General features: G+C 45.1%; 1 protein-coding gene across 2 annotated transcripts in view; it reads right to left on the bottom strand.

Annotated features, from left to right (window-relative positions):
* Window positions 1–13,559, bottom strand: part of LOC308389590 (latent-transforming growth factor beta-binding protein 2-like) — a 92,678-nt gene that overhangs the window by 13,904 nt on the left and 65,215 nt on the right. For both annotated transcript variants that reach the window (XM_080871073.1, XM_080871074.1), the window contains exons 18-31: window positions 13,407–13,526; window positions 12,965–13,084; window positions 9,478–9,597; window positions 9,164–9,286; window positions 8,927–9,052; window positions 8,684–8,809; window positions 8,363–8,488; window positions 8,119–8,244; window positions 7,491–7,616; window positions 6,410–6,535; window positions 6,032–6,151; window positions 5,771–5,896; window positions 3,976–4,098; window positions 3,200–3,328 (exon numbers count right to left, since the gene is read on the bottom strand). In XM_080871073.1, coding sequence (XP_080727199.1) covers window positions 3,200–3,328; window positions 3,976–4,098; window positions 5,771–5,896; window positions 6,032–6,151; window positions 6,410–6,535; window positions 7,491–7,616; window positions 8,119–8,244; window positions 8,363–8,488; window positions 8,684–8,809; window positions 8,927–9,052; window positions 9,164–9,286; window positions 9,478–9,597; window positions 12,965–13,084; window positions 13,407–13,526 — 1,737 coding nt within the window. The remainder of the gene's footprint in view (window positions 1–3,199; window positions 3,329–3,975; window positions 4,099–5,770; window positions 5,897–6,031; window positions 6,152–6,409; window positions 6,536–7,490; window positions 7,617–8,118; window positions 8,245–8,362; window positions 8,489–8,683; window positions 8,810–8,926; window positions 9,053–9,163; window positions 9,287–9,477; window positions 9,598–12,964; window positions 13,085–13,406; window positions 13,527–13,559) is intronic.

Below are 13,559 nucleotides of genomic sequence, written 5' to 3'. Positions count from 1 at the left end.
AAAAAATGAATATTACAGCATGAGATAACTCCACCAAGAGCGAGTCTCACACTAGCACGACATGGGGTTGCCTTTCTTAGTCTTTCCATGCGATCATCAGTTACGTCAGGACACATGCAGCGCTGTAATTTGCCTGGGGGGAAGAAGTGAGGCAGGAAAGCTGAGATGAAGGGGCAGCACGGGCCCAAAAACAACCTACTCTAACGGCCTGACCCGGGAGGACATGCTTCCTGGATCCGGTGATGGTGGATTTGGGTGTGGAGGAGTGTTAAAAACTGGTCTCTGTGCCATGTGTTAATCTGAAGCACATGGCGGCAGGCAAAGAGAATACAGGGATACATCAATGACTGTTGACTCACCCCGCCACAGTCCACACTTCTCCGTTGTTCTTCGGGCAACCCCTTGTCTGATTGGACCCATATGCAGAGGTTATTTCACACATGATCGGTTAAGGATAAGGTGAGGTATTTGCCTTCAGGGAAGCATGTTTGCGGGCTTTATCAGATATTACATCAACAACCGGTCCTGGGTTAACTACACTGATGACCAACCTGCGGTGTGACCAGTGTACATCTTAAAAAGAAAGTACAACTGCACGAGGAGTCACACACATGTTAAAGTCTTCAGATTTCTATACATTTACAGGGGTGGGAGGCTGGCAAGAGTGAGACCGCAGACAATTTCCGCCCTTGGGTAAAAGCCTTATTAAAGACGAGGCATAGCTCGGGGGAATTTACGAGCGTGATGGTGAATTAAAGCTAAAAACAATGATGTGCAGCACGCATACACACACGCGTCCAAACACTTATGTACGGCATCGTGTTAGATTTGAGCGTAGACCTTATAGCACAGTTGCGGTGGCATTTGCTGTGGCAAAAAAAAGCCCCTCTGTTTTTCCCTTTTTGTGTCACGGCCTCTAAATCTAAATGAGCGCAGGGAGCAGAGCCAACGACAACCGCTGCCTCTTTCAAAGGCGGGTGAGTAAAAATAAAGCAATACCCCCTCGCAGAAACTGCAAATTACCACGTCTGGTCTCTTCTTGAATATTTGATGATTTTCTTTTTGCAAGCCACCAAAAAATGCCCGGGAGTAATTGGGCTCCATCCTTGGGCTTTTTTTAAACATTTTTTTATTGAGGTGACGGCAGCATCTCCCAAAACTTCCATTCGCGAGGTGAAACAAGCCACTATTGTGTGTAACGCTGAGTGATTTTAAACGTAAGAGGGCTTGGTTCTCAAACCGGGGCTGTGAGTCAACGCTGAGCTGTGCGAGTGCTTGTTGTAGCATCTAGTGAAAACAGCATCACAACATAGCAACAGGAGAAAAATGGTCAAGCACCCACAGAGATGAGATAAATAGAGTTTTGTGGAACTATAAAAGAAGATTTTGTAATCAGGCCACATCTCAGGACTCCTCAGGAGCATGTCAGACATGTTAGCAACTGGGTGAGTGGCTCAGAAGTGGAATCGGACTAAGAGGTCCAAACCCAGGCAGCTCTGTGTGGAGTCTCCACATGTCTGTATGAGCTTTCTCCTGGAGATTGGGTGTGTCTGCTAAATTCCAGCACAACTCCTTCAAAAGACACTTTCAGCATCAAGAATTTCACAGTTTTGGGCAAATAAAGGTATAAAAGGGATCATCACACTAGAGGCAACTAAAGGGCACATGGGGTGATTTAAATAAAATGCATATATCATGGCAGGCAAAGTCCTTAAGCCCTAATGCACAGCAAGCAATGATGAAAATCTAACCTGTGTGAGCTGCTTAGCAGTGTTTTGTCTCTGAAGTCAAAAGAGCAGAGGTGAGCAGCTGGCTTCAATCAAGTCTTGTTGAACTAAAGGCCTCTGCACTCAGACAGACAAGATCATAAAGTGCAGTGAGGAGGCAGCCACACATAGCCAGGATCAGTGTAGTAGACGAGGGGTGGTGGGCAGATCTACGATCTGTCACCGGTCAGCACTGCCCGCAGCAGCATTTTCTCTCCAGAGCATCACTTGATAGTCTAATAAAAACTTTGGGTCATGAAAACATGTGAAGCCACACTCTGCCCTGAGTGCATCTCTGCAACCACCACAGTCTCTGGTTCTCTTTCTCCAACACAAACACACACGGGAGGATGCCAAAAAAACCCCAAAAATAACCCCACACTTAACCACAGACGTGCGCACACACACACACACAGTCACGCTGACATGCACACACAATCGGCCACAAACACCCACAGCTTCAATCTACGGTCCAACACATCATTCCATTCTGATGCTCTCAGTCTGCTTTCCCTTCTTCGCCTGTCACTCTCCAGTGACTGTTTGGATCCTCTCTAAACATGAGGAAAATATCTAGACCTTCTTTTTTTCTGGTCATAAACTCCATTTGTTGTTTTATGGTGCTATGAGAGTGACAAAGACAAGCAATACCACATTACAAAATAAAGAGCAAAAAAAAAATCCAATTTGTTGTGCAACAAACTTTGCAAATGTCTTGAGCCCAAGGTGTTCAGTCCTGCCAGGAAATACATAAGTCTTCGTGGACTCTGGAAGTCATGGACATGTGCCTGTTGTTGTTGGCTAGCTGTGTTCACAGATGTAGCGTGAGTACAAACCCATCCAGCCAATGCCAGGTGACTGTGGCTTCTCTACGAGGGTGGGGGGGACAAACAGTAAGCTGGCCTTGCCTGACTATCTCATCTTTCATCTCTTAGAAGAACTGCAGCGATCAGGTTCTACTTTGGGACTCTGCCAGAGTGCCCCATTATCTCTGTTTTCAGGTGAATGACTTCTATCAGCTTCTGGCCTTACAATTGGCTTCCAATGACAGTGCGGTATTGTCTTCAAAGGGCCTCAATATTGGGCTATTTCTCATTATCTTCCATGGTGGCCTTTTGTGCAGGAAGACCCAGAGGTCTTGATAGCTTTTAACTTGCATCTGTCCCTATGTGTGCATGCCAACCTGATATGTGCGATGGGGTGAGAGACCTGTAGAGTGGTGTGGTGGTGGTGACTTGATTTGAATACTAAACTACAGCCATGGAGTAATGAAGTATTAGGTCATGCACAGTCTATAAATAGATCAACCCCCTTTCAATACAATTAAATTTGCTTACACACAAAAACAGGCTAAAAATGCCTGTTTAATTCTTTTTCTCCACATAATTGAGCGTGCTAGTCTTTTTAAGTACAGTGCAATTTTGAAAACTCACCACAGCCTGTGGCGAGTTCTCCCTCAAGGCCAGGCTGGCAACCCACAAAGCACCGGTAAGAGCCGATGGTGTTCTCGCAGCGCCAGGTGCCACAGACTGAGCTCCCAAACTCCTTGCACTCGTTCTGGTCTATAGAGAAGAAGAAAAGAGAGAGAGAGAGACAGATGTTTGTCAGTAACCGACAAACAGAGGCGCAAACGTAACCACATGTGCAATCAGACACAAATGCGCGCACCCCCGCACGCAAACTCATATTCCCACCACTGCTCCTCTGCTCCCGGTGTAATGGCTGCAAAGCAGGAGTCGGCCAGGAGGCCTGTGGTGTAGCTGTCCTCAGTAAACGCAGCAGGCAAAGGGAATGGCCAAGAACAATATTATCACAGCAACCAAAGAACTTGTGAAGGAGCTAAAGGGAGACGTTCCAGAGGGAGAAACACCTCCTGCTCACAATGGGGTCATTCATGCTTCCCACTGGGGAGAGGGAGCTGAGGGCTCCAGCCATGTAATCCAGGCACCCCTCAGTCCCAAGACCACGGAGGAAAGCCTCTAAGCCAGGCTTGGACACTTTCACTGGAGCCTGACGTGCTATAGATAATCAATCATATCCAACTGTGCTATACTGTGTATGTTTGAGCCTTAATGTAGCGTGACAATCAAACAGCTAAAGCTGACATGTTGTTTTAGTCAGACAGATGAAACTTCTGGGCAGAGGTAGGGTCAATAACAACCGTGACAAACACAACTTGAAAACAAAAGGAAGTTTTAATCAGTCTTACCCTCACAGTCAGCCGTATCAGTGTTGAATTTGAAGCCGGCCTCGCACAAGCACAAGAACGAGCCCTCGCCGTTGATGCACTTTCCTCGGATGCACACATCATCCTTGCTGCATTCATCCACGTCTACGACGGACAAAAAGTGGGGAAAGAAAAGCAGACAAATTAGCGGAAAGTGCGGCTCAAGATCTTACAGATTGATTAACAGCAATTATCCGCACGGATCCTCCATCTTCAGCGAGTCCACGGGGAGCGCGGCTTCTTCTCGTATCAGAAAAAGAATGTGTAATCAAGCGCTCATCTGAACACTAGGCGTGCTGGCCATTTGGAGCGCTTCATGGTATACTTGCAAACAGGAAACAAAGCAGAAGAGAGATCTACCTCAGCTTTTCAGGCTGAGAACATTTCCCCCAGACTCGTTAAAATTAATAACGAATGCTCGATGCCTGATTAGCTGTAGATGGGTGGATAATTGCGGCATTACAGCATAGCTTATACAGTACTTGGACTTGTGGTGAAAGGTGAGGGAAAACGCAAGAAACCAGAGGAAATTCATCACTGAGGAAAATGCCTGCCTTCCTTTTCCAGTCTTTTGATAATCAGATGAATCTTACAGAGACGACAAGGTAAACACCCGATTGCAACGATAGGGAGGGAAAAAAGCAGCACTCCAGACTTTAGGTAAATACATAAATATGCTGTGACTGGATAGCTTTGGAGTGTATTCAAATCCTTCAAAGTCTTATTGAAAGGAACAGGAAGGCCATGGCAGAAGTTGTTGATTTGGATTAAGCTGAGGTATGTTTCAGTCCGCTGTCAGTCTTTTATTGCTCATGCTGTTTTTTGCTGGTCTGGAAAGGCCAAGCGTCGTTTTGGCCCCACCTGACTGAACGTATCTTTCATTCCCATAACCTCACAAACCCTCGTCCTCCCTTCTTCGCGTCCTTCAGGCTCATGTCAGAAGGGGGCCTGGCTTTTATTGTGTCAGCACTGTACACACAATGGCAGACTGCAAGAAAATATATGACAACTGCTGATTTATAGGATAATTAGGGCCCAGTATTTGTTGGGGCGAATAGCCAAAGTACCTGATCCATGTTGGGCAACTTGCTCAGTTTGTGATATCTGAAGCACTCCAAGGCCAAAAGAACGCCCCTGCACGAGGAGTGACCCTTGTCCTCTGCTGCAAGTAAATTCTGCCAACTCCATGACCATGCCAGCATCTCGCAGAGGCCAGCCTACCTGCTTCATATCATGACAGAACAGTTCACTGCCAGACATCTTTTACTTAACTCATCCTCCACCAGATTGCAAGACCCACCAGAAATAACACTGATCCAATTCTGACATCCTAGCCGGAGTTATTTCATGTATTGTTTTAGTAATTGCTCCAGATTCTTGTAAAGCCCTCCTTTAGCTGATGATCAGGCTACTACCAGTGGGTCACTGGGTGCGGCTGGAATAACATCAAACTGTCCAAGCTGAGGGAGGGTGAGCTGAGATAGTTGATGAAGCCATGGCCCATTACAGCCTGTGCACCCATGCCAGGTGTCCCAGGCTTGGCTTCAACTCCTAAGAGAGCATGGCAAGAACAGCCTGTCTGCACTCAATGAAAAAAAGAAGAAGAAGCAAGCCAATAATGTTACTGTAAATGACTTAAGCAATATTTGAAAAATCCATTATTACTTTATTAACAACTTGCTCCAATCCCTAGTCTACTCCACTTATTTACACAAAGCCCAAGAGAATCAAGATTTCCCACTGCTCTAAGCGTTCTAGCTCCAGTGCTATACTGCACCTTGGCAGCCGGGGCTTCCATCGGTGGTGGTATACCCATTAGGACAGATGCATAAGTAGGAGCCCTCAGTGTTCAGGCAGTCTCCTTCCCCACAGATCCCTCCAGCGGTTAAACACTCATTGATATCTGTCACAAACAAGCACAAATACACATAAGTACAGTTACACAGCTGTGTCAATATCCCAACATGAGGTAAGCCACGAGAAACGGCTAACCACTAATTTCATATTTTAGAGCTATAGTGCATTTGCATGTTTATACCTCTGCAGAACGTCCCATCCACCAGCTCCATGCCAGAGGGGCAGGAGCAGCTATAGGAGCCGATGGCGTTTGTGCATTGACCTCCCACACACAGCCTGGCGTCCTCACATTCATTGACATCTGAATTGACACACACACAGACGTCACCGGCATGACATATCCACACCAGCTGTAAATCACCGTGCGTCACTTCAAATTTGCCCAAGTTTTGACATCTAGACCGAAAAACTTCCAGACCACACTGAACATGTGAGAGAAGTCGTGCATCATGTAAGACGGCAAGTAATGACTTACTATATTGGAACAGATGACTGCGAAAATGATTGCATCGAGATCATAAAATCGAGCGACCGCAGCGAGCCGCCCATTTCAGTGTACCTTCACATGAGCGCCGGTCAAATGCCAGCTCGAAGCCCGGATCACAGGCCATGCAGGAGAAGGAGCCCTCTGTGTTGGCGCAAACACCTGTGGGGCAAGCACTCGGAGACTGGCACTCATCGATGTCTAAGAGATAGAAGAAGAAAAGATTGGCTGTAGGTTATCATCGTGAACAAAAAGGTATATAGAGCCCCGTTTTTGTGCTTCCACTGTCTTATCTGCTAAAAATCATTAATGAGCTCAGCTTAACCTACTGTGCTGCCTAATGTACAGTAAGCAGAGCCCTCCTTATTAGATCACACTGACAGTGTTTTATTAAAAAGGGTAGAAAGATAAGTATGTGGGACAGTCACTGAATCCAAAACAGCAAGCTATTACAGGTGGCGTATAATTACTATATCTACAAACAGTCACTGGCTCACTGTTATGTGATCTCTCGAAATTCCTCGAGCTGGTAGGATTGTATTTCTTGTGGTGAAAATAGTGCGGGCCATTGTTAAGTGATTGAGATGGCTCGATTTTTTTTTGCCTTTGGGTGAACAGAGTGAGTTCAACAGGGCGAGTTTGCTGCAATAAGTGAGAAGCAGGGGAGTGGCTGACTTCATTTCAAATTAAGTCCTTAATATTTTCCATGGCATCAGAGACATCCATTAAAATCCTATCAGAGGCTGACTCAGAGTCGGGCTTTTACTGTGCGACTTTTTCCCAGCGCTAAGATACATCGGTGGGGGGGTGGGATCTTCCTCTGAGGCTAGATCCACACTTCTGTTTAAAAACACACCAAAGTATATGAGGCTAACTGAGACCATGTTTTAATCCATTTAAATAATCATTCCTGTTCTGCTTCCCATGAAGTCATGACAGACTTTACTGGATTCCTCAAAGCAGCCATTTCCCTGCATTTATCCCATAAATCATGTCATGAAAAATTACCAGACGCTGTAAAGATTTTCTGTAATCATGTTCTGGGCCTAATGCATTCCTCTTGTACTGTGGTCCACTATAACTTTGGCTCAACTTTGCAGCATACTGAAATATCAAACTTTTCTAGGCAGGTACTTAAGTACAGATGCCCTCTTACCTTCACAGTAACGGCCGCCCTCATTCACTTGAAAGCCGGCTTCACAGCTCCTGCAGGTGTACGATCCTTCAGTGTTCAGACACAGCTGACCCGGGCACAAGTTAGCCACTGAGCACTCATCCACATCTGGACACAGATACAAAGGCACATCATAGCACAGATTACCATCTCTGGCTTCAAATAAATAAAGCTTGCCAGTGGTAATCAGTTAGATGGGTAATCACTAGGGCTAGGAATCACAAATGTCGACACCTCTATCTTTTTAGCTGAGCTATCTGCAGGATATTTGCCTGACATCATCCTGTTCTATTTGAGGGCTGGTGTCTCATTGTGTTGAGCAAGGAACAGATGATTGGTGCCAGAGCCAGAGGGGTCCAGGATCCAGCTATGATGTGATGTCTAGAAGTATTTTAGAGCTGTTGCCTCAGATGAGGAGACTTTGGGTTCATGCTACCACACCTCATGTTATTTACATACAACATAAAGCAGCTGAGAAACAAATCTGCAGAGCAAATGAGATTCTGTTAGGTGTAGAGGTGAAGTCTGGCATGTTTGGAAAGCCAGATCTACACACACCTGGACTCAAGCATGCAAACATAAGCAAAGACATTCCACCACAAACTCTCACCATCGCACCGCTGTCCATCCTCAGAGACTCTAAAACCGGGCTCACAGACAACACATGTGAACGAACCCTCTCTATTTGTACATGTTCCCTGGGGGCAGGCAGTGGGCAGGGCACACTCATCAATATCTGTTAGGAAACAATATGGAGACTTAGACATTCACTGGCAGATTGCAATGTTTTCACAACAACAAACTCAAAAATAAGAAAAAGCTCCATTTAAGTGAGTAATTTTCAATAAGCCAACCTTCACAGAGCTCTCCATCAAACGACACTCTGTACCCCGTGGGGCAGTTCTCACAGGTGTAAGAACCTTCTGAGTTTAGACAGATCCCGTTGACACAAGTAGACAGGGACTGGCACTCGTCAATATCTGGAAAAAACACACCGTGTATATCAGTGTAAAGATTCCGTACATACAGGAAATGCAGTTTCGAGGGAAAGTCAATTTTACAGGGAAACGACAAGCTGCTCAAACGTGTTGAGTAAGCCTTTAATAGTCACAACAATGCTAATGACTTTCGCTGAATGACGAGAACAGCTGGAAACAGCTGGAGACTGTTTTTACCTTCACACCTCTGCTGGTCTTGAGACACTCTGTAACCAGCCTTACACCTGGTGCAAATGTAGGACCCCTCTGTGTTGGCGCACACCCCACCTAGACACAAGTCGCCCTGGGAACACTCATCAACATCTGGAAAGCGAAAAAGGGGCGAATATCATCACAAGTGGGCAAAAATATCATCACCGCCTACCGGTGTTACCTTAAAACGACACGTTAGTGTAAACCATTAGGCGGCCAGTTTCATACCTTCACATCTCAGTCTGTCAGCAGATGGTTCAAACCCAGGCCTGCAGTTCTGGCAAGTGTAGGAACCTGCAGAGTTGATGCAAATTCCCGCAGGGCAGGCATTACCAGTTGCGCACTCATTGACATCTAGCAGGGAAATAATTTGCAGCCATTAAGTTGCTGTCGAGAGTGCGCCACGAGCAGAAAAGTATGCGGTGATGAGTTACACCCAACAGCTCTAGATAATCCTTTGCAGACCTTCACATGATTTGCTGTCTGAGGTGACTTGGTAGCCATGGTTACAGGTGCATCTGTAGGTTCCGTCCAGATTGACGCATCGGCCGTTGAGACAGACTCCCGGAAGCAGACACTCATCCACATCTGGAGAGAAATCATAGGGGGAAAAAAGAAAATAAAGCCAACCTCTAACTCTTTGTAGATTTCTTTTTTTAAATAAACCTTCAACGGTACTGCAAGGCTTCCACGACTGCCCTGTGGAGAACTACTCACAGAGAAGTAACTTTAACATGGGGTGTGAATAATGTCTGACCGATCTTCTGACTGACATATACCTTGGCAAACATTGTCTGGTGAGAGTTTGTAGCCTTGGAAGCAGTTGCACCTGTAGGAGCCCTCGGTGTTGACACACCGCCCACGGCCGCACACGCTTTGGTTCAAGCACTCGTTCATATCTGAAAACGTATACAGGAAGGATGTTTAGGTTTAAAGGGCAGTAGCATGGTGCAGCGTTTAGCTTTGACACCCCATACAAGGTTCTGGGTTCAAACCACCTCCTGGGTGACTGTGTAAAGCAGGGGTGTCAAACATAAGGTGCGGGGGCCCAGAAATGGCCTAGCAAAGACTCCAATCCATCCCGTTGTACTGCTTTGGAAAATGTTGGGATCCGTTTTGGATGTTTTACTGTATTTTCACAAGTTTTTCAGCTTTTCCAAATGATAAAGACCTCACACAAGACCACTCATACTAATAACTAATACATTCAATGTAATTAAGAGATAGTTAAACAATAAAATGACAGAAAAGTTCCTACTTTTTTTACTCTCTGATAAAGAATTTTCTAATTTTCACAGTGATTTCAGACTAAAGGGGAAAAAAAAGAAAGTTTTATAACAAAAACTTTGTTTTATAATTACAGGACAGTCTGGGCAATGACATGCCAGAACGTTTTCTGTAATTTTATGCATTTATTTCTTACAGTTTAAGCCCAAAAAAACCACGCTAACAGATTTCTTTCCTTTACTACAGAAGCATGTCTTTAATACGCACAAAGAATGAGACATGCTGCTGAAATGTCACTTCTTTTTTCCTATTTTAAGATATTGCAGGGGTTAAATATGTAGTTAAGTTTCTTTACACTGGTGTGGCCCACTAAAGATCAAAGCAGGCTGTATCTGGCCTATGATTTAAAATGAGTTTGACATCCCTGGTGTAGAGTTTGCATGTTCCCCCTGTTCTTGCAAGATTTTTGTCGAGCACATGGCTTTCTGGTTGCTTGGTGATTTTAAAAAGGCCACACGTGTGGATCTGCGGGCATGTTGCTGCCCTGTGATGGACCGGTCATCAGAACAGGGATAACCTTCAGCCCCGACTCTGACCATAAGTTAGAAAAGCGGTTAAGAAGACAGATGCATGGATGGATAAATGGATGGATGAACAGATTTTAGGTTTCACCCTGCCACAACTGTGCTGTGGGACGAGCATAAATTAAAAGGCTTAGCTCACTGAAAATAGAACAAAAAACACACATTTTCACCACTTTTGCAGAATCTAAAATTATAGATTTGTTTTTTATACTTTCAGAAATTGGCCTCTGCACACAAAAATCTTTGGATATAAAATTAAAAAATGTCTCTGTTTGGCTTGATGACACTGGGAGTAAATGAAAAAATATACTTTTATGTAAATAAAGCCTTTAAAAAAATACAAGTCTGACAAAATGAAAAAAGCACAACACAGCAAAAAACGCTCTAGATCTCCTTTGAAAATAAGGGCCGTGTCAGCATTGTTTAGCAGGAAAAGGGAAACAATTACAGCATAATTAGTGTGTGTAATGACTACAAACAGCAGTCATTAAATTACATCAGTGCGCAGACCATGCCTCATTCATGAAAGCCTTTTACTATTTGTTGAAGAAGCTGTCTTTTCCACCTCATGAGTCAGAGCTGTTGACCCAGGAATCATAATTGTGGAAAACCTCATGTAGAAACAGTGTTTTATAGCATTGTAGTGGAATTTATCAAGTGTTAACAGTGGCGTATTTATTTATTTTTTAGGTTAGATTAAATTGCGGGAAGAGAATGAGAGTGAAGTGTGATCGTGTGGGCGACTGAGAAGAAGACTATCAAAGAGGAAGGAGGCGGTCTGCGAAAGGAGGAAGGGAGAAGAGAAGATCGTATTGAGAGGTGATAAATGTTCGGAGACTGAGCACACACGCTGGAAACTGCACGAGAGTCACAGAGCGGGTTTTGTTTGCTTAACCACGGGCGCTGCCAGATGTCTGTCAGTGTGGCCCAGTGTTTTGTTTCTGCTATCACCCGGCATCTCTTAGGCCTGCCTGCGATAAGCCCCGACAAGGGAGTGGAACCGTTTTCTCAATCACGCCAACAATTAGGCTTATCCACGATTTGGTCAATTGGATTCAAACTACTGCACTGTGCTGTCGGCAATTGACTGAAGCAAACGCTGGAAACTTGCTGCTGATGCTGTATGTTTTATGTGACTCCCGAAGCGGCAGACCTATGCCGCAGGACTGTTAGCGCTGCTTGTGCAAATGTCCAGAGCAAAAATATTTACCTCTGGCGTTATCCCTCATTTACGAAGTTCCTCTCAGTTACTATTTATACACCACGGGTTTACAGAGAATGTATAATAATAGCAGACTGGCAGAAACATGAAAGTGGCTAAAGCGGTGTTTTCTTTGGTAGCACGAGAAATTGTGAGACTTTAAACCTGAGCGTCGCTCAACTGACTCACTGATAAATCAATTTTTAAAGAACTCACAAGTGTCACTGAAGTTTACTTCCATATTTTCCGTTGTGCTTTTTCGCCGTGCGAGCATTTCTGCGTTATTTCCAAACAAATTAGAGGGGTGCAAGGTCATACGGAGGGGATGTGGTAACTAACAGCAGTTGGGTTGTTATGTAACAGGGCCACTTTTAGGTTGGTAGCCGCTGGCGTGTAATCTTAAACAAAACACATACCGAGTGTAATCTGTCAGCCATTTGCGTGGTCACGTCTAGTAATCTGCAGTGAGACCTTTACAGCGGGCCACAGACAACATCACGGGTGAGTGAGAAAATTTGTTTGCGTGCCGGGACCTTTTAGCGGCGGGGGAACAGAGCCTTCGACCTTCTCATACGTCTCCTGAAACACTCACCTAGCCCAGCAGTGGTAATAAAGCCTCGCTCGCCTCTGCCGGGAGAGCTCTCCAACAATAATACACTGTTTGTTCAAGGCTGTAGCCAAGAGAAAATATTTGGACTCTCCCAAATTGAAGTATTACAAACAATCTTTTTACAGGGCCAGTGATATCAAAAGATCAGCAATAGCACGGTGGATGTGTTTAAACAATATTTGGGATATTCTGGGGCTGCTCGGGTGGAGGAGTCGATTTATTATACGTGGAAGCACTGAATAGACAAAGGCGGTGGAGTCGTGCTCTCAGTCCATGCTATATAGCCATCATCACTGTGGCTTTTGGGCTGTCGTTGGGGCCCAGAAGTGCTCCTTGCTCGACATAAAACATCCAATATAAAGTCGTTTGAAGCGCAAAATACTATTTATTTTATCATTTTAATGCACATCAGCAGTCCCTTTGAGCAAAAAGCCACAATCCTGCAAATTTAGTTCTGCTTGTGATATTTGGGGAGCTGTACTGCATCATCGGCTGTCAACACATCTTTAATGGCAGGTAAATTAGGTAAAAGTTACCTAATACATAATAGGGAAGCCCTGTTTGTTTCCATGCAGCGGTTGGAAACACCCTTAGGATCCTGGGTACTGGTGCCACTGCTATAATGGGGTGTGAGGTTGCCTTACCCACACATCTTTCACCGACAGGCCTGAACCCTGGTCCGCAAACCTGGCACCGGAAGGAGCCGAGAGTGTTGACGCAGACACCGTTGGGACAGGAGCTGGGATCTCTGCACTCATCTATATCTGCTCCGGGACAAAGTGGAAAATATGAAAAAGAAAAATCTGAATGAGTTGTTGCTAAAACAATGTTACTAAGACAATACGTGCATGCATGGAAGAAAGAGAGGGTGTAAGGCCGCAAATGTACACATACACAGTCCGTCTGTCACAGAATGAGCAACGTTTTCTTCCTGGCTTTGACTAAAGGAAAATACAATATGTGTTTTGTTAGTGCCCAGCTCATTCAGCTAATTCATGGAAGCAAACAAATAGGCCTGGCCAGGACTGCCCTGTTATGTGAACTTGAGCCTGTATGCGTAGCTGCTTGTGCACGCACGCAAGTTACCTTCGCACACGCCTCTCCGAGACTTGGCGTAGCCAGCGTTGCATTCACAGGTGTAAGATCCCTCTGTGTTGACGCATTTGCCATTCTGGCATTTGTTGGGCATGCTGCACTCATTCATGTCTGCCAGTTTGAATGAAAACCAAGGAGAAGGGA

Source organism: Rhamphochromis sp. 'chilingali' (genome assembly GCF_963969265.1).
Source record: "Rhamphochromis sp. 'chilingali' genome assembly, chromosome: 21".
In the NCBI taxonomy this organism is placed as follows: domain Eukaryota; kingdom Metazoa; phylum Chordata; class Actinopteri; order Cichliformes; family Cichlidae; genus Rhamphochromis; species Rhamphochromis sp. 'chilingali'.
This window is presented reverse-complemented; position numbering and strand designations above follow the sequence as displayed.